The 23,817-nt window shown below is 45.6% G+C and overlaps 1 protein-coding gene across 1 annotated transcript in view; it reads left to right on the forward strand.

The window, feature by feature from the left end:
- The window catches only part of ROR2 (receptor tyrosine kinase like orphan receptor 2), a 242,174-nt gene extending 219,299 nt beyond the window's left edge, over nt 1-22,875 (forward strand). The window contains exons 5-9 of the mRNA XM_068974478.1: nt 10,969-11,096; nt 14,864-15,178; nt 16,325-16,570; nt 19,848-20,050; nt 21,430-22,875. Of these exons, the coding sequence (XP_068830579.1) occupies nt 10,969-11,096; nt 14,864-15,178; nt 16,325-16,570; nt 19,848-20,050; nt 21,430-22,875 (2,338 nt within the window). The remainder of the gene's footprint in view (nt 1-10,968; nt 11,097-14,863; nt 15,179-16,324; nt 16,571-19,847; nt 20,051-21,429) is intronic.
- Nucleotides 22,876-23,817: the final 942 nt, after the last annotated feature.

Below are 23,817 nucleotides of genomic sequence, written 5' to 3' on the forward strand. Positions count from 1 at the left end.
CAGGAGGTCTGGGTTCGATCCCTGGGTCAAGACCCCCTGTAGAAGGTAATGGCTACCCACTCCAGTATTCTTGCCTAAAGGATTCTATGGACAGAGCAGCCTGGCTCACTATAGTCCATGAGTCGGACATGACTGAAGTGACTTAGCATGCAATCAGATTGAGTTGGAAGGAGGAGAGAAGCCAACCTAATATTTTTCTCTGTGACTTCTTGTGATAGGTTCTTTTTTTCTGGAAAATATAACTCCCCTTAAATCCCATAGTGCAGAACTTAAATGAAAGTTAAAAACTTAATTCTTTTTAAGATTAGTGGTAAGTGGCTAAACCCAATCACAGGTAAAGTAATCAGAGAATACACACACACTCTCCTTAATTCAGATCTCATAGTGACACAAATGAAAGTGTTTGTGCTTTAGCAGTAATGATAATATTAGCAGTTGATGGTAGCAGCACACTGAATGTTCCCAGCAACTCTTTGTTTTCATTTGAACCCATGTATGAGCTTCTCTAGTAGCTCAGCTGGTAAAGAGTCTGCCTGCAATGCAGAAGACCCTGGTTCAATTTCTGAGTTGGAAAGATCCCCTGGAGAAAGGATAGGCTACCCACTCCAGTATTCTTGGGCTTTCCTGGTGGCTCAGATGGTAAAGAATCCGCCTGCAATGTGGGAGACCTGGTTTGTTCCCAGGGTTAGGAAGATCCCCTGGAAGAGGATATGGCAACCCACTTCAGTATTCTTGATAGGAGCCTGGTGGGCTATAGTTCATGGGGTCACAAAGAACTGGACACAACTGAGCAACTCAGCACATAAGCTAATATGTCCTGTTATGCATGGATGAGAACTTTTTACATACTAACCTCTAGATTCACCCGAAAGTCACCAATCTTCCAAGGCTGATGTGAGAGGGACCAGCCCCCTGAACATGGTAGGAGAGAATGTTTACTTGCCGGTGAATTATTAGTGTCAGAGCCACTGTGTCCCTGCCTCCTGTGATCCCAGTGTTAAGAATAGACATTGCAAAATCCAGTGTTTCTGAAAGGTTCTGCTGACTTTGATTTCATGACATGAATGTTGGTGTTGATTTTATGAATGAATGTGCTCAGTTCACATTTACTGATATCAAACATGATATCAGTATAATTGGATGCTGTAAGTGTTTCATCTCAGAAGTAGAGAGGAATAAGTTATGATGCCTAATTTTCAAGAAAATCATTAATTCATTTATTCATTTTTTTAACAATTTTATATTAAGGATCAGCTATGTGCCAAGCCCTGTTTAAGTTATTGGGGGCCCACCAATGAATTAAAAAAAACAGACAAAAAAACTAAAATAGCCTGCCTTCTTCTGCTTACATTTTCCTGGGAGACTCTTATGTTTGGCTTTTTTCTCAAAATATAGCATCTGAAAAATACTTTCTGTGGTTTATTCTTTTTTATTCATAAGTATCTATTGTATAAGATATTACAATATGTTTATGGACATTTGGGCTTCCAGTTTGGAGCAGTTATATAAATAAACTGCTATGGATGTTTAATTTTAGGGAACATGTTTTCATTTTTCTAGGATAAATCCAAGGTATGAGATTGCTCAGTCAGATGGTATGTGTATATATAAACTGTATAAGAAATAACCAAACTCTTCCTCAAAGTGATCATTCTATTTTACACTGCCATCAGCAGTATATGAGAGTTCCAGTTGCTCCACATCCTTACCAAAGTTTGATATTGTCATTTGATTGTAGCCATTCTAGTACCTTTTGTTGCAATGATTTATCTTGGTTCAGTTACATTTCCTCAATCACTGAAAATGGGACCATCTTCTAAGGACACACTTGCGGAGTATCTGTTAGTTCTCTTGTCCAGTTTTTACTGTGCTGTATGTCTGCCTATTGAGTTATGCAAGTTCTTTTGTCAGATATATAAAGTGTCTTCTCCCAGGTTGTGGTTTATCTTTTTTATTTTCTTAATGCTTTCTTTTGATGAGCAGGAAATTTTAATTTTGGTAAGTCTAATTTATCATTTTTTTCATTTAAGCATCATGTCTAAGAAATCTTTGCTTTTACCTAAATACTATAAAGATACTTTCCTGTGTATCCTTCTACTAGCTTTTAATTTTAGCTTTTATGTGTAAGTCTGTGATCCATCTCCAAAGCAATATTTATGTATGGTGTGAGTTAATGGATTTCAGTTTGTTTTTTTCCATACAAAAATTCAGTTGTTCTGACATCATTTTTGAAAAGACTATCCTGTCTTCTTCGAATACCTTAGTATATTTATTGAAAATCACTTGACTACATATGAAGATACATTTAGAATTCTCTGTTATGTTCTATTGATCTATCCTTATATTCTAACACTATATTGTCTTGATAAATGTAAGTCTTAAAATTAAGGTGTGAAATCTTCCATCATTGTTACTCTCTTTCATGATTGTTTCGGCTGCTCTAGTAACTTCACATTTCCATTTAAAGTCTAGATTTAGCTTGTCAATTTCTACCAAAGTGCCTACTAGGATGTTTTTAACTTTTGATTTTGAAATAACTTCAGACTTATGAAAACATTACAAGAATAGTAATAAGTAATCCCATATGTCTTTACCCAGGTTGACCAATTTTTATCATTTTGCCGTAGGCTTATCATTCCCTCTGCAGCTGCCACTATTGTCTTTTGAAACATCTGAGAGTAGGTTGCATTCATTATACCGCTTTGCCCTTTAACAATTCAGTGTATATTCCCTAAGACCAACAATATTTCCTTACAGAACAACAGCTTCATCTTAAGGGTGTCTGGATTACCATTCACACTCCAATATCTTTCATTGTCCCAGTAATGCCCTTTAGATCCCCTACTCCTGGACACAGGCTCCTCACCATGCTACCTTAGTCCTCTTTACTCTGCAGTAGTTCCTGGACCTTTCATGGCACTGAGATTTTTGATAAGTGAAGAGCTATTATTGTGTAGAATATCTCTAAATTTCAGTTTGACTGATGTTTACTCACAATTACATTCTATTTGTACATTTTTACTGAAATAACGTAAGTGATGTTTCTTTCTCAGGGTATCATATCTAAAGGTATATCACATCAGTTTGCCCCTTATTGGTGATGTTAATTTTTCTCGCTTGGTTAAGATACATTTTCTCATTATATAGTTATTTTTTATTTTGTAATAAAAGGAAGTTTGTGAGGAAAGCCTGCTAGCATTTTCATGGGGTGATATTGCACTTTGTGAGACTTGATTTCTTTAAACTACTGAGTGTTCCAGTCTATGAACATGGTATGTATTTCTATTTATTTAGAGTTTCTTTCCTTTCTCTCTGCGATATTTTGAAGTTTTATGTGCGGAAGTTTTGTGCATATTTTGTTAGGTTTATTTCTAAGTACTTTAAACATTTTAAGTGCATAATTCAGAGGCATTAAGCACATATGCATTATTATGCAACCATCATCACATCCCTCTTGAACATTTTCATCTTTCCAGATTAAAACTCTGTATCCATTAAACAATAACCACCCCCCTTTCCACCCTCCTCAACCCTTCACAATCACCATTCTGTTTTCTTTCTATAGTTTGGCTACTCCTCCATGTATTTTTAATGTTATTGTAAATGATGTTTTAAAAAAATTTCATTTGCTAATTGTTGCTCAAATGTAAAAATATAATTGATTATATTGACCTTATCATGTGACTTTATGAAATCCATATTAATTTTTATAGGTTTTAAATATATTCATTAGAATTTTCTGTTTGTTGTGTCATCTATGGCTGAAGACAGTTTTATTTCGTTTCTAATCTGTCAGCTATTTATCTGTCTATCTACCATCTCTCTTCTACCTCCTTTTTGTAATGATTAAGACTTTCATGGTGATGTTGGGTAGAAAATGTAAGAGCAGGTATCTTTGTCTTATATCTATGGGGAAAATATTCCTTATTTCACCATTAAGTAAGAAATTCATTACGGCTTTTTCATAGATGCCTTTTCATTAGAATGACAAAGTTATTTTCTTTGTTGAAAGTTTTGAAAATGAATGAGTATTGGTTTTGTCAACTGCCTTTTTTATATTTGGGCTTGTCTGGTGGCTCATATGGTAAAGAGTCTGCCTACAATGTGGGAGACTGGGGTTTGATCCCTGTGTTGGGAAGATCCCCTGGAGAAGGAAATGGCAACCCACTCCAGTATTCTTGCTTGGAAAATCCCATGGATGGAGGAGCCTGGCGGGCTATAGTCCATGGGGTCACAAAGAGTTGGACAGGACTGAGCGACTAAGACTTTTTTATATTAACTGAAATTAATACATGGTTTCTCTCTTTGAGTCTGTGTTTCCAGTAGTTGTTTTTTAAATGTTTTTTAAATGAAGGAACTTTGTGCTCCTGGGTTAACCCATTTTGGCTCACTACCCAATTCTATATTGTCTTTTTATTTTGCTCAGTCTAGTTTGCTAGTGTTTAGAGGATCCTGTTGCCCTTTTGATCAGGAGGTCTACTGGCCTATAATGTCCTTGGAACATACTTGTCAGCTGTTTGTATCTAGGTACGTTTGCCTTGTGAGATGAACTAGAAAGTACATCTTACTCTTTATCTTCTGAAAGAGTTTATTTAAAATTCCTGAAGTTTCTTCTTTAAATACTAGATAGAATTCACCAGTTTCTTTTATTTTGGACTGGAGTTTTAATCATGGGAACGTTTCTGATTACAACTCCAAGTTCTCCAAGAGATTTGGGGCTAATCTGAGTTTTTATTCCTATTTGTACTTATTTTGGTATATTGTCATTTATCATTTTTTTCTAAGTTGTTGAGTATGTTCATTTATTTGTTCATAAATTTCTTATTATCATTAACATCTTCAAAGTCTTTGGTGAGTCCCCTTGTGCATTCCTGGTGTTGGTAATGTGTGCTTTCTTTTAATCTGTTTTTTCTCAGTGTTAGCCCTTTCACTTTTCACTTTCATGCACTGGAGAAGGAAAAGGCAACCCACTCCAGTGTTCTTGCCTGGAGAATCCCAGGGACGGGGGAGCCTGATGGGCTGCTGTCTGTGGGGTCACACAGAATCGAACACGACTGAAGTGACTTAGCAGCAGCAGTAGCGATTTTGTTAATTTTTGAAGAATCAACATTTGGCTTTATTGATTTTTTTATTGTTTGTTTTCTATTTTATTGATTTCCTCTCTCACCATTAGTATTTGCTTCTAATTACTTCAACTTGACATTCTTTTCCCAACTTCTTAAGGTGTAAAATCTTATCTAACTTAAGCATTCAGAGCTATAAAGTTCTCTCTTAATTACTCTTTTAGCTACATTCCATAATTTGGGGTATCCTGTTTTCATTTCTCATATTTTATGTTTTCTCATTCCACTTAAAATACTATTTAATTTTTCTTACATTTTTTGAGCACAAAGGTTACTTAGAAGTGTGCTACTTAATTTCCAAACAGTTGGAGAAGTTCTAAATGTATTTTTGTTATTGGTTTCTAACTTAGTTCTGTGTAATCAGAAATTTATGGTTTCACTTTTAAAAATTTATTGTGAGTTATTTTATGAAAAGCATATGGTCTGTCTGGGTGAACTGCCATGTATGCTGACACATACATGCTATCTTATTGGGTATATTGTTCTACAGATATCCAAGGGTCGAGGGCGTGGTTAGTGTTTCTGTTGTTTCTTCACTAAATTGTGTCTAGTTCAGTTAATTGCTGAGAGACAGGTATTAAAATTTCCAACTATAATTATGGATCTTTCTGTTTTGTCCTCTAGTTCTGTTAATTCTTGTTCGTATATTCTGAAACTCTGATAATTAGGTTCATTCATGTTATGTCTCTTGGTTAATAGGCCCTTTTTTTTGAAAGATGTTTTTGCCGAGTATAGAGTTCCAGATTCGCATCTCATTTTTCTCTGCTGGTGCACTGAAGCCGCCATTCTCCCATCTTCTGTTTTGCATTGTTTCTGATGAGCAATCAGCCATTATTTTTTATTTCCTACCTTTTCTGTTTATCCTAAGTTTTTAGCAAATTAACTGTGATATCAGCAGCCATGGTTTCCTTTGTATTTATTCTGCTCACTTTTCACTTACATTCATTAATTGGTATTACTGTATTTTAATCAAATTTGGAGAAATTTTGGCTATCATTTCTTCAAACCTTTCCCCCCAACTCTGAGTATCTCCCTTTTCCTCCTGGAATTTGACTGTCTGTGTTAGATCTCCTGTACTTTCCTATAACTTACTGAAGCTCTATTTAATTTTTTGTAGATCTTTAGGTCTCTCTGTTTCAGTTTGGAAATTTTCCATTGACCTGTCAAGTTGACCAAATTTTTTTTCTAATTTTATCCAATCTGTTGTTAGTATCATATCATAAATGTTTTATTGGAGATTATATGTTTTAGTTCTTCTAGTTGATTCTTTTACAGTTTCCATCTCTCCTGAGATTACCAATATCTTCATTATACTTTCTTTTGTACATTGTTTCCCATACTTATGGTTCCTTAAAGTCCTGGTCTTCTAAGTCTAACATCTGGGTTTGTTTCTCGTGACCATAGGTTATATTTTCTTGTCTCTTCACATGCGTTCACAGGTGATTTTTTATTGTACCCCAGACATTGTGGTTTATACTCTAGATTTTGTCATCTCCTTCTGAAAAGTGTTTTGTCACAGCAGCTCACTAGATTACTAGCAGGTCATCCGAAGCTTACTGAGTTTAGGGTCCATTTTTGTTAAAGATGCTGCTTCCTCTGGAAGCAGGAAGCCTATTTATCACAGACAAACAGACCTTCCCATAATAACAGTAACAATTATGAAATTATTTAACCAGTTTCAACAAAAACATTTGGGGGGGAAATTTACCTTCCTACATAATTTGTAACTATCTTTGAGTTTTGGTATTGATTACTTTTCAACCTCAAAGGAGCCTGCTTTCCTTTAAAGATTATTCATTGTTTATAACAAGGAATTTTTCTAAGCTTTTCTTCAAACCAGTTTTTGTTTCTAGCAGGTACCATTACAGGGACGGTGCTGACGTGGCCCACTATCTCCTCACCCCTTTGTGAAGAAACGTTTTCTATCACAGTATAATGATTCCTTTTTCTTTTTCTTCCCAATCTCCAACTCCCTTCTCGTAGCTTTTTTTTTTTTAACCTAAGATTGTAGTTATTTCTGTCTCTCTCCTCCCTTACTATGAACTTATTGCTATAAAGGTTTCCTCTTTATCTGTGCTATTAGTGCCTGGTGGCATCAGGAATGAAGGAGATTTCCAAAACTAAGTTTCTATCACATTGACGTTCTGAGATTTCGTGAGCATGCTTGTTTCACTGGTATGGTTTAAGGGATTTTCTGTGTCAGCATTTTTCTTTGGTCTCTGAATGACTGGTTGTACAGATTTTCTGCAGCGCTGTCACTCTTTAGAGGACCCAAGCAATGCCAGGTGAAGATAAGACGTAACTGTTTGAGATTGACAAGTAATTCCCACTTGTTCTCTCAAAATTCAGAAGCCTGGAGGATGTCATTGTACAAACGTTTCTGTTTGTGTTTCTGGACAATTCTCTAAAATTCAGATTAGAAGCCCGTGGGTGCAGTGTGATGCCCTTAAGCCCCTTCTCAGTGTGTCTTGCCTGTATCCTTGTTGCTTCCCCAATCCTGTGGGCACGTGAAGCCAAAGAGAAGCCCACAGTGATAGACCAGGCTTTCTAGTCCCTGACTCTTGAGGCAGAGAAAGGAAGTGACTCGTCCTTGTGGGGTCACCCAAGGGACCAACTGAATCAAATCTCGTATCCTCTGTAGAGCTGACGATAATAAGAAAATGCACATCTTAATGCTTCTCCTGGCATCTCAGGCAAGCCCCCTAAACCCAGTCTGCAAACGGTGACACGGAACTCGAACACCAGGGCAAAGTTGACTTGTACTTGTGTTTCTGTATTTGGCAAGTGTAGGCATTTGTTTTAGTTTAATCAGCAGTTAACGCCAGCTCGCAAAGAGAGAGAGAAGTGGGTTGGGCGTGTTTTGTTAGCACATGTGCTTGCCTATTTAAACGATGTTTAAGGAGTTCTTGACCCAAAGAAATAATGGCCCGCGAGCTTGAGAGAAAGGGGGCCCGGCTCTCGCTGACACCAGAATCACCTGCTTTAGATTATTTATGGCTCCAGGTTCTTTTCTTTGAAAAAGAGATTTTCTTCAGGGGCCAGGAAGACAGCAAACGAGGGAGAGAGCCAGAGGCGGCTGAAGAGACTGTGTCCTGCCAGACCACTGTCTCCACTGTCACAAGCGTCCCGATTTCCATTTGCGAGAAAGCTAAGATAGGCATTCTTAAGTCCATTTGGTTAATTTGGACACAACCCAGATTTCACTGGGGGATGGTTTAAGTCAATGTAGGGTGGATGACAGGTGGTGGGCTTATGGCAGGTTGCAGATTTGCTGGAAAGCAAGCAGATTGCAGGCCTGAGGCACTTGCTGAAACTTGTTGTGGGAGCACAACACCCCATTTGCTCCACAGTGGATGGCAGCCCTGATATATGTGCTTTAGCCCACTTTTACTATCTCCTTGGAGCATCCTCAGGGCCACTTTAAAAATCATCTATCTGCTTAGAATGACTGAATTCATCAGCCGAAGGCAGGACTAACAGGTTTTACTGAAAATAATTTAGCACAGACTCCAAAGGGACGTGTGCAGGCTATTCCCTCCAGGCTGGGAAGGTTGGACTTGGGGGCAAGAGGGACGGTTGTGCTTGTGAGAGTCTCCTTCTCTGCCCCCCATATTTGTACACATGGTCTGTGCTGTGGAGCAATGATGAGGTCCCTCCTCTGTCGTGTAATGAGCACTTCTGACTGTACAAACTCTTTGAGGTCCTGCCTGACTCTTTGGCATCCTCTCCATTGCCTTTCTCCATTTGAAAGAATTCTCTCCTATTGCTTAATGGTAGAACACAGTTTCCAAATGATCATCATCTTCATAGAAGCCTTGCTTGCAAACAGTGGAAGTTAATAGAGGTGTCATGTTTCCAGTGTGGTTTAAGACCAACATGGAACACATCGACTGTTAATATTCTGTGTGTATTTGAACATAGGCATGAACATGTACACACCTATGTGTATGCTTCATGTTTTTCGATCCATCTTTCATACTCAACTAGTGCTTCATACTCAACTAGTTTCATTCCCACCTCAACCCCCCACCCCCGCCACCCTACCTTAGAGATGCCGAATTTTTTTTTTTTAATTAATAGGCTCTATCAGTCAGTTCAGTCACTCAGTCATGTCTGACTCCTTGCGATCCTATGAATTGCAGTATGCCAGGCCTCCCTGTCCATCACCAACTCCCGGAGTTCACCCAGACTCACATCCATCGATTCAGTGATGCCATCCAGCCATCTCATCCTCTGTTGTCCCCTTCTCCTCCTGCCCCCAATCCCTCCCAACATCAGAGTCTTTTCCAGTGAGTCAGCTCTTCGCATGAGGTGCCCAAAGTACTGGATAGTTTAGGTCAATTTTAAGTTTACAGAAAAATTGAACAGAAAGTATAGAGAAAGCTCTGGTACTCGTTCCCCCCATCTCCACATACAATTTTCGCTATCAGTAACGTCTTGTGTTAGTATGGTGCGTTTGTTACAGTTTATAAGCCAGTTCAGTTCAGTTCAGTTGCTCAGTCATGTCTGGCTCTTTGCGACCCCATGGACTGCAGCATGCCAAGCCTCCCTGTCCATCACTAACTCCTGGAGTTTACTCAAACTCGTGTCCATTGAGTCGGTGATGCCGTCCACCCATCTCATCCTCTGTCGTCCCCTTCTCCAACAATCTTCAATCTTTCCCGCATCAGGGTCTTTTCAAATGAATCAGTTCTTCGCATCAGGTGGCCAAAGTATTGGAGTTTCAGCTTCAACATCAGTCCTTCCAGTGAATATTCAGGACTGATTTCCTTTAGGATGGACTGGTTGGATCTCCTTGCAGTCCAAGGGACTCTCAAGAGTCTTCTCCAACACCACAGCTATAAGCCAGTCAATATTGATACATTATTATTAGCTGAAGTCAGGAGGATCCCCTGGAGGAGGGCATGGCAACCCACTCCAGTATTCTTGCCTGGAGAATCCCATGGACAGAGGAGCCTGGCCAGGCTATAGTCCATGGGGTCACAAAGAGTTGGACATGACTGAAGTGGCTGAGCAGTAGCAGCATGATTTACGATAAGGCTCGTTCACTCTTGGTGTTGCATATTCTCTGGTTTGCACAAATGTATAATAACATGTGTCCACCATTAAAGTATCATACAGAGTAGATCCACTGCCCTAAAAATCTCCTGTTTTCCTGTTCACCAACCCCCACCACCAACCCTCTGGCATTCATCTATGTTCTTACTGCTCCATAATTTTGCTTCTTCTAGAATGTCATAGAATTGGGATCACACAGTATGCATGCAGCCATTTCAGACTGATTTCATTCACTTAGTTACATGCATTTAAGTTGCCTCCATGTTTTTTTTTTTCATATCGCTCTTTTCTTTTCAGTGCTGAGTAAATATTCTATTGCCTGGATGTGCCACAGTTTTTTTGTTCACTATGGACATTTTGGCTGCTGCCAAGTTTTGGCAATTATGGATTAAGCTGCTATAAATGTCTGTGTGTGTGTGTTTTGTGGGCTTCCCAGATGGTGCAGTGGTAAAGAATCCACCTGCCAATGCAGGAGACACAAGAGATATAGGTTCACTCCTTGGGTTGGGAAGATCCCCTGGAGTAGGAAATGGCAACCCACTCCAATAGTCTTGCCTTGGAAATCCCATGGACAGGGGAGCCTGGCAGGCTACAGTCCATGGAGTTGTAAAGAGTCAGACATGATTGAGCACACACACATAGGTTTTTGTGTGGACAGAAGTTTCCAGTTTATTCAGGTACATGCCAAGAGACAAGATGGCTAGCTCACCAGATGCTGGATTTAAAAAGAGAAAAAAAATCACTGGGGATAATTTCAGTGTGCTCATGGATCGTGTGTTTTTCCCAGGGACGACTACCATGAGGATGGATTCTGCCAGCCTTACCGGGGAATTGCCTGTGCGCGTTTCATTGGGAACCGGACCATTTACGTGGACTCTCTCCAGATGCAGGGGGAGATTGAAAACCGAATCACAGGTAGGAGTGCAGTCCTCTGTTCTGAGACATTGAGCATGCACGCAGCTGCCTGTCGCCCCGCTGGTGTGTTTTCAATCCCATTTGTGTATTTTGTCCTTTACAACCATGGCCAGTGAATCCTTGTGTCATGTCTCCTGCAAGAGAAAATCAGAGGCCTTTATCAGAAGTGGTTGCAGTTTATCCTAAAATATTCCTATTTGTATATGCAAATTAGCAAGCGCAGTCTGCCTGGAGTGTACGAACACACTGACTTCAGTCTGTTGAGCGGCTCCCAAGCCCTGCGTTGTCTTGTTTCCCTCCACTACCCTTATGGCCAGGCCCGCACCTGTGATGTTCAGTCTTGGTTCTGCCTTTCCTAGCTCTTGTGCCTTCTCAGAGTTACAAGGAACCTGGCTTGGGTACAAAGTACCTGGGCCATATTTTCAGCTATTGAGGACAAAGGTTCCAGGCCAACAGCTGTACCCTAGGGACCCTGCAGTGAACTCAGACCCCCATCAGCCCTTGGTTTCTGGGCACAGTCAGGTCTTCGGTTACCTGCTCCACTGTATGAGGAGTGGTTCAGATCCTTTAGGAGTGAACGTGCTCGTTTTCCATCATTTTAGAAGTTGATGTTAAGAACTTCCTGGGGGAAACTCCTTGAGAAGTGAGAAAATGAATTAAACCAAGGCCCTAAAAAGCCCTCCCCCTTCTGTCTCTGCTCTCCTCACAAACCCCCACATTTTCTCCTTAGACTTTTTAAGGAACAAGGAGAATCGGGTGAAGATGGCAGGTGACCCAGTTGAACTAGGTTCTCTGCACAGTGATTCTTGACCCAGGCTGATCCCTGATGTGGGCTCCCTGGAGATTCTGGAGGGATTTGCAGAGGGGCTGGCAAAGCACTGCCCTGTAAGAGTACAAAGAGGACCCCAGGTAGAAACTCACGCAGGTGTCACTGAATGTTCTTCTAAGTCCAGTTTGATCCTGGCTTTGTCTTTCACCCTCAGTCTGGAGGGTCTAAGGTCTAACCTGCCTGGCCCATGGCTACAGAGACCCCTGAGGACACGGTAAGGTGTCCAGTGAGAAATGGAAGGGCAGTAATGGGACTCCAAGATCCTGGAAGGGCAGTAATGGGACTCCGAGATCCTGGAAGGTGCTATAATGGTCCAGTGGGCACATGTTTTGAACTTGTTTGTATCTCTCATTGGAAAAGCTCCTTATGCCATTTAAAGCAGAACTTCTTGAGCTTTCTGATCACAACCCACAGTATAAAGTATACTTTACATCGTGACTTAGTATACATATATATCTGCTTCATAGAACTGAAATGGGTTACAGGAAACACCATTCACTTTAACAAAGGCAATGCAAGCTAATTTTTCCCTTCAGTTTTATTTCATTAAAGAAAAAACTTGTTTCCAGCCTTAATATAAACCATGCACTCTGACATCCTCTGTTCCATTCTAATCATCGTTTAAAATACTAGCCACAGACTCCAGAATTAATTGTGTATCCCACTAATTGGCAAACACTGATTCAAGGCACAGGGCTGTCTCTCAGTTGTTTCTTCAGGAAGTTTAAAGGATAACAACTCAGACATCGAAGCAGACTCATGTTATAGCATTTTTTAAAGATAAAAGTTTAGAATGAGGGTTCTCTAGATTTGTGGATTTTTGAAAATGTAAGTGTGAAGTTGCTCTAGACTGACTGACTGATGGTTTAGAAACTGTGTTGGTTGTGGATACAGTCTGTTTGAAGAGAATGCTTGTCAGAGCGAGTTCCAGGGACACTGGAAGCTTCCCAGGAATGAGCCCCAGAACCATCAAAGCGATGTGCTGGATGTAAACGAAAACAAGGACATGAGTTGTTGGATCTCTGTGATGCCTAGAACCATCTTATTTCATCAGGTGAAATAAGTCCTCACCTGATAGGTTCCAGGATTGGGGAGAGGAGCAGTCCTGTAAGGGGTGGCCTTCACATCCTCTTAGTTGATATCCCCAAAGCGATGCCACCTCTGGCTTTCTTCGGCCTTTTGCCGCCTGGGAGTAGAGGCCAAAATTGGTGACAGATCTTCTGGTAGACAGTTGTCAGCTCACATGATGAGACTCAACTGGGTTCAAACCCAGTTCACCAGCCAACCCTAAGAGACCCTGCACCTCAACCTCTTCCTTTTTTATTCCACAATTTTAATATTGGCCAGAAGGGCCCAAAGGCTAAGGATGACATGGTGAACACACTACAGAGTTCCCAGCACCCAGTGCTGCGTGCGGTGCATGGAGACAGCCTATTACCAGAGCCCCGGGGACCAAAGGGGCTGTTTACCGCCTGCACTATTTTATAGGCTCCACGTGGGTTTCCATTTCCCAAAGTGTGGCCTCAACACTTGACAGATAAGAGACCCAGGTACAGAAAGGACTGAGTGACTGCCAGTCCTGTGGTAAGTGACAGGGCCGGGCCAGAACCGTGCTCCCATGCCAGCTCACCTAACCCAGTGCCAGCCATGGGTACCTTGCTGGTCTTTGGAGGGAAATGGGTGCCAGCAGTGCCACCTGCTGGCCGCACTAGGCATGGCACTACAGGTGATAGGTGGAGCTGAAATGTCCCAAGGACTAAATTCCAACCTCTCTAGGTTCTCTCTCCTCCTCTCAGCAGAGAGTGTAGGCACAGGGACCTCTCTTTCTCTAACTGGCCAGGATCAGATCCTTATAGTCAGGTCCTCCACAGGTCAAAGTGGGGTGGGCACAGATGGGGCAGCTGATGCTTTCCTTTGAACGCTGACTGCCACAACCCGGAGGAGAGGGCCCTGGAGTGCACACCTTCCCTCCTGCCACTGGCAACTCTGCTCTCATCCACCGGCCCAGACTTGGTCTCTGCAGTGCCCACCCCTTTCCTTTGTCCATGCAGGTGTCAGTTCTTCCCATCAAGCACCATCCTGTGATGTCTCACCCCTAAAAGCAAGCCAGCTGACCCGGGCTCCAGACACTCCTGTGATGGCTTGCTTCTCCGCTCTCCTTCACAAAGCCCTGCCCCTCTCCCCGCTTTGAACCTCCTCTGGTTGTTTCTGGGCTCTCCCCAGACTCCACCGGAAGGAATCCCCACCGTCCACTCCCATTGTCATGGACTCCTTCTTGGGCCGCAGGTCACAGGGCTGATCATTCATTTTTCTGGCTCACTGTGTTCATACCCTGGGTCGTCCACTCCCTGGCCAGGCCTCTCTGCACACAGGCTCCAAGATGTCAGGAAGACCAAAGCTCCAGCCTTGTGCCTCTTCTCCAACCTCTCCTTCTAGAAGCCACTCAGCCCATGGCTTCACCTACCACGAACTGGCAGAGCCAGTTCATAACAGGACCTCAGGAAGTGGTTCTAGGTCTGGTACCAGAATCTTTCTGCCTTGGAAGTGGTGTCTAAGGATGAGATCTGCGGCCTGGTTTTCCTCCTTCCTTGTTTCATTTTTGATGTTCGTTAGGGAAGCCCTAGGACCAGGGCCTTTCTGTGTCACGTGCAAATCTGGGCGGCCCGAGTGCTCCCTGGGGTGCTGCTCTCCTGAGAGCCAGTCTGGGCCAGCAGAAGGCAAGCCAGAGGGCTGGGGGTGGGCACAGACGAGAGATGGGGGCCAGGGTGCCGGGCAGGGTCGAGGACCTGGACAGGAGGTGGGACCAGGGGCCTCGGGCAGCGCACTGCTCCTGGGCCGAAGATGGGACCGGGGGGCGCTGGGCAGGGGTGGCCGCGCAGGGTGTTTGCCCCGAAGCAGGGCCCACCCCACGCTAACTGTGGCCTCGCCTCCTCCGCAGCCGCCTTCACCATGATCGGCACCTCCACGCACCTATCGGACCAGTGCTCGCAGTTCGCCATCCCGTCCTTCTGCCACTTCGTGTTCCCGCTGTGCGACGCGCGCTCCCGGGCGCCCAAGCCGCGCGAACTGTGCCGGGACGAGTGCGAGGTGCTGGAGAGCGACCTGTGCCGCCAGGAGTACACGATCGCGCGCTCCAACCCGCTCATCCTCATGCGGCTGCAGCTGCCCAAGTGCGAGGCGCTGCCCATGCCCGAGAGCCCCGACGCCGCCAACTGCATGCGTATCGGCATCCCAGCGGAGAGGCTGGGCCGCTGTGAGTCCCCACGCGTCCTCCCCCAGGACCTGGGTCCTGCCTCTTAGAACCTGGGGACCCCATTCCAGCCGTCCAGGAAAGTCTCACAGACCCGCCCGATTCCGGTAGGGCAGCCCCGGGGTGCGGACTCCCTATCATCTAGTTCCGGGCGCACAGCCTTCCTGACGCTGCCTGTCTGTGGATCCCCAATAAGTCACTCTAGCCCAGTGAGCCGCACACTTGGCTTCTCCAAGACGGGAGGACTCTGGGCCTACCGCCAAGAAAGGAGCTTAGGGGAAGACAGAGCCCTCTTTCAAGCCTTCCCTGTGGTGCACAAGCATCTCTCGCAGCTGACTGAGGATGGTGGTGCTCCTCGAGGGGAGCCGACCCAGACAAGAGGTCGACTTCCTCCCAGGCTTGGGAAATATTCGCTTCCTTGGTGAGGCCAGAGTTCCCTAGAGCAGCAGGGCTCCTCACCAGGGTGGCCAGAGCCTGGTCTCCAGACCCACTGCACCATCCAAAGCCTGGCAACTCAGCTGACATCATGAACTCCTGGCAAGTTGCTTAAATATCAGTTTCCTCATATTACACCATGATGATAACTACTAACCTCAGGAGCTGGAATGAAGATTAAATCAGTTAGTATTTAGAAAGTTCTTAACACAGTGCCTGCACACAAGCACAGTGTAACTGGTACTCAACAAACACACACCCCAGGTGTGGCTCAAAGAGGCCCCTGGGAGTGGAGTGAGCCTGGGGCTCTGCTCACAGCAGGCTGAGCCCTGCCCTCACTGAGTTTGGGGGCCAGGTCTGGAAGTTTCTCATCCCTCCTGTACAGTTTGGTTTTGTTTCTAATGCAGGTGAACCTGAGGTTAGGGTTGACATCGTCATTATAGAGTGAGGGTGCCTGCTGTTTCAGGGTCATAAGCTTCTGACCAGGTTCTTCCCCACATGTGTCCCTGGTGCACCCATCCATTTAATTTGTGGGCTTGGGGACTTCTTTTCTTGGAAGTTACCTCCAATCCCTTGGTCTTTTGGAAATTCCGATTTGACGAGGTGATTTGGTTATTCCTTTTTGGAATAGTTGAAGATGGGTGCTTCCTGGACCCACAGAGGAGGGCTGCTTCCTCTTAATTTTCGGGCCTCCTGACAAACCTTCTCTCGCAGACCATCAGTGCTACAATGGCTCAGGCACGGATTACAGAGGGACGGCGAGCACCACCAAGTCGGGGCACCAGTGCCAGCCGTGGGCCCTGCAGCACCCCCACAGCCACCACCTGACAAGCACTGACTTCCCGGAGCTCGGAGGGGGGCATGCCTACTGCCGGAACCCTGGAGGGCAGATGGAAGGCCCCTGGTGCTTCACGCAGAATAAAAACGTACGCATGGAACTGTGTGACGTACCCTCTTGTAGTATGTATTCTCTCTTTTTTTTCAAATGTTGACTGGGGGGTGTACTTTGTGATGACATTGTACCAGGAGGCTGGTAGCTCTGGGACCCCCCACCCACCGTGTTTCACCACCATGATTATTTGGTTTATGTAAAGTCGTGGCTGGTTATAAAAGTAATACCTGGTCATTACAGGCCTATTTAAATTATAGAAGGAAAAAAAAAAAACTAAAGAGGAATGTGCAAATCACCTCTAATTTCATCACTCAGCAGAGACTACTGTTTACATTTGGGGGCCCTTCTGTCAGCCCTCTTTCCACGTGTGGTCCTGGGATATTCAATTTGCCATCTTGTTTCTCAGTGAACATTGTCAAGCATTTCCCACTATTAGTGAAAATGCTTCCCATTACAATTACAACCAGCTTCTCAGACCAGCATCTGTGGTTGGGGTGCAGGCCTCCTGTTCCTCCTCCCTCACCTCCCACTCTGCTCAGTTGTTACACGTAGACTTAGCAGAGTAAGGAGGAAATAGAACTTAAATCTCTTAATTGTTTTCCCTAAAGTTTCTCTCTTAAATTATGACTAGAAGGAAAGTGTGTAGTTCATGGTTGCAAATTTTACAGACATCGTTATCTCTGGCCTTTCCAGGTGGTTCAGTGGTAAAGAATCCGCCTGCCAACTCAGGAGCCACAGGGGATGTGGGTTCAGTTTCTGGGTTGGGAAGATCCCCTGGAGAAGGAAATGGCAACCCACTCCAGTATCCTTGCCTGGAGAATCCCATGGACAGAGGAGCCTGGCGGGCCACAGTCTCAAAGAGTTGGACATGACTGAAGTGACTTAGCACGCTTGCAAGATGTTTTTACAATGAGCAGTTATTGTTTTTGTAATTAAAATTTAATCAAGAGGTAAATTTGTATGTTCTTTCCTCTGGCAATGCCACAGGAATTTTACTTTGCAGAAATATTTGCACTTAAAAGGGCAGAAATGCAAGGATATTTATTGCAGAATCACTTCTGATAGCTAAATAAACAGGCAGTTGTTTACCAACAAGGGATTAGATGGAAGTTCATCTGTGCCGTTTGACAGTGGGCAGTTCTTGATGAGTGGCTGGCACTGTGTGTTTCTCAACAAACATAGTCTGGTATATTGTGTTGTTGTTGTTTAGTTGCTCATTTGTGTCCAACTCTTTTGTGATCCCAGGACTGTAGCCCGCCAGGTTCCTCTGTCCATGATATTTCCCAGGCAAAAATACTGGAAGGGGCTGCCATTTCCTCCTCCAGGGGATCTTCCCAATCCAGGGAACGAACTTGCATCTCCTGCATTGGCAGGCAGATTCTTTACCACTGAGCCCCCAGGGAAGCCCTTATAGTTTAGTATATTTTTCTGCCACAAAACCAGGAGCAGGAAACTATGGACGATATGATTCTATTTTAAATGAGTTCTATTTAAATTATATTCTCAAAAACTGTATGAGCTGCTTCTTCTATGTCAAATTAGTTGAATATTGGTTATTTCATGTTCAACTTAAATATATACATCAAAAAAATAAGTGAATACCAACCTGATAACAATGGTATAAAGTGAAAAGTGTGCATACTCAGTTGTGTCTGACGTGACCCAATGGACTATAGTGCCAGGCTCCTCTGCCCATGGAATTTTCTAGTCAAGAATATTAGAGTGGATTGCCATTTCCAAATTACATATGAAGAATATTCAATTTTCTCTAATACTATAATTATTAATAAGCATTATTCTGTCAATGATTTTTAAAAGATAATGATAAAATAAATGGATATACGAAACTATGGATAGTGCCCACATCTCATCTTGGCTCGAGGATCAGGAAATTTCCCTCGTAGCCCTTAATCAGGAAAAATGACCCAGAATCTCCACTGCCCCTGAGGCTTTGAGAACATCTGCCTCCAGAGTGGGACCAGGAGGGTTTTGTGTGTGGTTGTATTTGATTTTTATCTTCTTTTGGAGACTAGGGAACAAGACTGGGTTTGGGACAATGCGGGTGATAGTGGTGATTTTTAGAACTGAATTAGCTCTTTAAGGGACCACATGGACCAGAAATCACTTGTTTGCTTTCTGATGGAAAGTTCATTACCACTGGTTATAGGGAAGCCCAAGTTCCCGTGTAATTATTCACAAGGTTAAGAGGAAAACTGCTGGGGGCAGTCGGGGGCGGGGCTTTGGAAAACATGCTTTCCACATCACAGAGAAGAAGCCTTAACTCTCCCTCGGAGGGCAGCACCGAGGGGCTTCAACCTTGCGGCCCAACGCCCTCTGTGCTTTCCTGTGAATCCTGTAGGGGTAGACAGTGTGTTCCTCCTCACCATAGAGGAAAAAAGAGAGGGAAAAAAAAAGAGAGAGAAAGAGAAAAAGAAAGAAAGAAAGAAAAGCATCCTGAAGCCTCAGTGTTTGTGCATCTTAACTATTGTCTCTGAAGAATTTGTGCGCCCCTGCTGCATATTGTTGGGTTAGACTTGTTGGCTGCCAGAGCTTTTAAATCATGTGCTTTTTTAATGATTGCCTTTTAAGAATATATGTTCATTGTACAAACATGAGGAAAACCCTAAAATGTTGGATGAAGTCAAGGATCATTTCTAATCCCAATATCCAGTTCCTTTCACTGAGGATCAGCATGAAACTTGTGTTTCATCAAGTTTAGTCGACTCATCAAGTTTAGTCAACACGAAAAGGTCAGAGCACTATGCCCAGCAGGATTCAGGTTAGGAAGCAGCATGTTGGTGGTGATCGCTACTGTAAGACCTTTAGGGTCTGTTGTCTGTGCTCTGTATTCTGAATTGCTCTCCTGGCAGGGAGTTCTAGGTCATGCCTCACATGGTGTGCATTTTGGGGTACATAATGTCTTGCCTGGAAAATCCAATGGATGGAGGAGCCTGGTGGGCTGCAGTCCATGGGGTCGCGAAGAGTCGGACACGACTGAGCAACTTCACTTTCACTTTTCACTTTCATGCATTGGAGAAGGAAATGGCAACCCACTCCAGTGTTCTTGCCTGGAGAATCCCAGGGATGGGGGAGCCTGGTGGGCTGCCGTCTCTGGGGTCGCACAGAGTCGGACACGACTGAAGCGACTTAGCAGCAGCAGCAGCAGCAGCAGCAGCAGCAATGTTTTTCGAGGTTTGGGTTGTAATTTTGTCCCTTCATGCAGCTTACATAACTATCTACTCGTGCTTCAATATTTTAGGTGGAGGCGGGAGTGGGCTGGTGGAGAACGCCGAGTTGAAAAGGGGGGTATTTTCAGAAAAACCATGGATGCCTTGCTGTTCACAGGTCCCCAGGACAGCAGCAGGATGGGAATTCTGTACATCTTGGTTCCAAGCATCGCCATTCCCCTTGTCATCGCGTGCCTTTTCTTCTTGGTCTGCATGTGCCGGAATAAACAGAAGGCTTCTGCCTCTACGCCACAGCGGCGGCAGCTGATGGCCTCGCCCAGCCAGGATGTGGAAATGCCTCTTATCAACCAGCACAAGCAGGTCTCTGTGCCAGTATTTATTTAAAGAGGCTGCTCCCCCAGGCGTAACCTCTACCTGGAGATTGGTTACCCCCAGTACTCACTTTCTTAATTTGCTTGATTCACAACACATGATTATTTTAAACGGGCCTTCTTTTTGCCCTTTCTTCTCTAAAATATACTAGGACATTTGCTTCCTTAGGGGATATATGGCAGGTGAGTTTGGAATTCACTGTTTTGCCTCGACAGAGACCTGCTCTATTATCACGGGCTGGGAATGAGCTTTCCTCATTCAGCAGTGCTTCAGCTGTCCCCTCAGGAGGACACACAAAAGAGGGACTCAGATTGCCCCCACAGCTTGAGGGTCAAATATGGCATTTTTAAGGAATGAAGGCCTGTTTTCTGGTCAGTTTGGGGTTGGGCTGACTTTTGTTTTGTTTTTCAGGGAAGGACAGAGCAACAGTCTTATAGAGGTGGTAGTAGGGGCAGGTCACCCCTAACCTGAGTTCCTAGGATGGTGAGAATGAACTGAAATGTGTAGCACTGGGGGAGGTCTCCCCAAGCTCACCCAGCCTCAGTGAAGGGGCATTTACATTACTTGCAAGTTTGGGGGGAAAATCATTTCACTCTGGGCTTTGAAGTGGAGGAGGCTGGACTTATTCAGTTCTGTAGCCAGGCATCACTGAATTTTTGCAAGGGGTGGCAGGGTGGAAGGGGATTTAGCAGGTGAGGACACAGATTCCCCTGGGTTCAGACAGCCTCTGAGGACAGGGCTGGGCACACAGAAGGGGCAGGAAGTTATAGAGGCTGAGAGATGCAAGACTCGAATCAATTTCACCAGTGTGGTGCGTCTGTCATGTGGCATCTAATGAAGAGTCTAGTCAAGAGGAAGCAGCAAGACAGGCCCTTTGAGGTTCATCTGGAGAGCAGCTGGCCTGGACTCTAAAAATGACTCAGATCGTGGGAAGCACACCTCAGGGTTCAAGGGAAATAGACATCAGGGCCTTGCTGACGAGCAGAGGTGGCTGGGCCTGTTGGTGGGCACATAGCAGGGAGCAGCAGCAGAGGCCCTCAGTGGGGGACACGGCTGGGAGGGTGGTGTCCTGGGACAGCTGGAGCTCAGTGTGCACACACCCACCCTCACCCACACACTTTGCAATGCTTTCTTGGGGTGGCGGCATTGTTTGCAACCTGGTTGGGACCATTTGAAGGTTTCAGGCAGTCCCATGGCATTGAAGCACATTTAAGAGCAGAGAGCAGTGTGTGATCCAGACTAAAACTGAGCCTGGTGGGGCTAGGGAGTGGCTCTAGGAGCCCCCACCCGACCCCTTCTCCAGCTGTCTGGCTCTGCCTTCTGGTGTCTTGGCAGAAATGTTTCACTGGGGCTTTTCTTCTTGGCAGGCCAAACTCAAGGAGATCAGCTTGTCCACCGTGAGGTTCATGGAGGAGCTTGGGGAGGGCCGGTTCGGGAAGGTGTACAAAGGCCATCTGTTTGGCCCGGCGCCGGGTGAGCAGACCCAGGCCGTGGCCATCAAGACGCTGAAGGACAAAGCGGAGGGTCCGCTCCGGGAGGAGTTCCGGCACGAGGCCCTGCTTCGGGCACGGCTGCAGCACCCCAACATCGTCTGCCTGCTGGGCGTGGTGACCAAGGACCAACCCCTGAGCATGATTTTCAGCTATTGCCCACACGGTGACCTGCATGAGTTTCTGGTCATGCGCTCGCCGCATTCGGACGTGGGCAGCACGGATGACGACCGCACGGTGAAGTCTGCCCTGGAGCCCCCAGACTTCGTGCATGTGGTGGCGCAGATTGCCGCGGGCATGGAGTACCTGTCCAGCCACCACGTGGTCCACAAAGACCTGGCCACCCGCAACGTCCTGGTGTATGACAAGCTGACCGTGAAGATCTCGGACTTGGGGCTTTTCCGCGAAGTGTACTCGGCAGACTATTACAAGCTCACGGGCAGCGCGCTGCTCCCCATCCGCTGGATGTCCCCCGAGGCCATCATGTACGGCAAGTTTTCAGTGGACTCGGACATCTGGTCCTACGGTGTGGTCCTGTGGGAGGTGTTCAGCTATGGCCTGCAGCCGTACTGCGGCCACTCCAACCAGGACGTGGTGGAGATGGTCCGGAGCCGGCAGGTGCTGCCCTGCCCGGACGACTGCCCGGCCTGGGTGTACGCGCTGATGATCGAGTGCTGGCACGAGTTCCCTAGCCGCCGGCCCCGCTTCAAGGACATCCACAGTCGCCTGCGCGCCTGGGGCAACCTGTCCACCTACAACAGTTCAGCCCAGACCTCGGGCGCCAGCAACGCCACACAAACCAGCTCGCTGAGCACCAGCCCGGTCAGCAACGTCAGCAACGCCCGCTACGGGGGACCCAAGCAGAAGGCCCAGCCCTTCCCACAGCCCCAGTTCATCCCCATGAAGGGCCAGATCAGACCCATGGTGCCCCCTCCCCAGCTCTACATCCCGGTCAATGGGTACCAGCCGGTGCCGGCCTATGGGGCCTACCTGCCCAACTTTTACCCGGTCCAGATCCCAATGCAGATGGCCCCACAGCAGGTGCCCGCCCAGATGGTCCCCAAGCCCGGCTCCCATCACAGCGGCAGCGGCTCCACCAGCACGGGGTATGTCACCACCGCGCCTTCCAATACGTCGGTGGCGGACAGGGCAGCCCTGCTCTCAGAGGGCACTGAGGATGTGCAGAATGTCCCAGAAGACGTGGCCCAGAGCCCCGTGCAGGAAGCGGAGGAGGAGGAGGATGGCTCGGTCCCTGAGACCGAGCTGCTGGGAGACAACGACACTCTGCAGATGGGCGAGGCTGAGGTCCAGCTGGAAGCCTGAGGGCCATGGGGCCATCAGGCACTGAGTGGACGGACACGAGCCTCGGGTGGAGGGCAGTCTCCCTGTGCCAAGTCCTCCTCTGCAGTCCTCTTGTGCACAGAGCCGTGCTGTGCCCACCTGTTTGGTTGGAGGGTCTTTTGGCCAATGGCTCCTGACCAGGCAAGGGTAGTAACCCAGCAGGACACGTGGTGACTCCCAGTGCCACCTACATTTCCCTGAATGTCGACATCAGTGAGCAGTGCTTGTGCTTTGAAGGAAATTAGGTAACATCTTCTCTCCGTATTGCCTATGGATTGAGTATGTCCAAACATTGGGAAGAAGTGGCCTGCGACAAGTTGGGACCTTGGGATTTGTGATGCCCAGTGGCTGGGCTGCAGGCTGAGGATGGAGGAGGCTGCTTTTCTCTCTGCTGCCCCTCACCTGCCAGTAACAGTCTCCCCTCACCCACCAAAGATGAATGGGAACAAGAAGTGGCCACCTGTCAGGGTCTGATGAGGAAGGGGCTCCTGGAATGGGAGTTCTGTATTGAAACGTTATGTGCCTTAAAAGAAACCCACATGATTTTGTATTCTTGTGAAATAATTTTTTAGTTATCCTGCATGTGTATTTTGCCCAGTTTTCTGGAATTCAAGGGAAAATGTTTTGGGGCCTTGGAATGTTACAAAGGAGGCAACATTGTACAGAGCACATTATTGTTATTATTATTTTTTTTTAGAATCCTGTACAGACCTTAAATGTAATTTATATGGTTTTCGTATGCCGTTTTCATTGAAGTATTTTGAGCTTAAAATAATGACTTCGTAATTTAACTGTTTACGTTACCCACGTTGGGATACCACCTGATTGTATTCTGGTTTGCTTGTGTTTGTATATGTAAGCGAGGTCCGTTCATTTCAGAGCTCCTGTGACAGAAGGCCCACAAGTACATTGCATCTGACACAT

The sequence above is a fragment of the Capricornis sumatraensis genome, chromosome 6 (assembly GCF_032405125.1).
Source record: "Capricornis sumatraensis isolate serow.1 chromosome 6, serow.2, whole genome shotgun sequence".
NCBI classification, from domain to species: domain Eukaryota; kingdom Metazoa; phylum Chordata; class Mammalia; order Artiodactyla; family Bovidae; genus Capricornis; species Capricornis sumatraensis.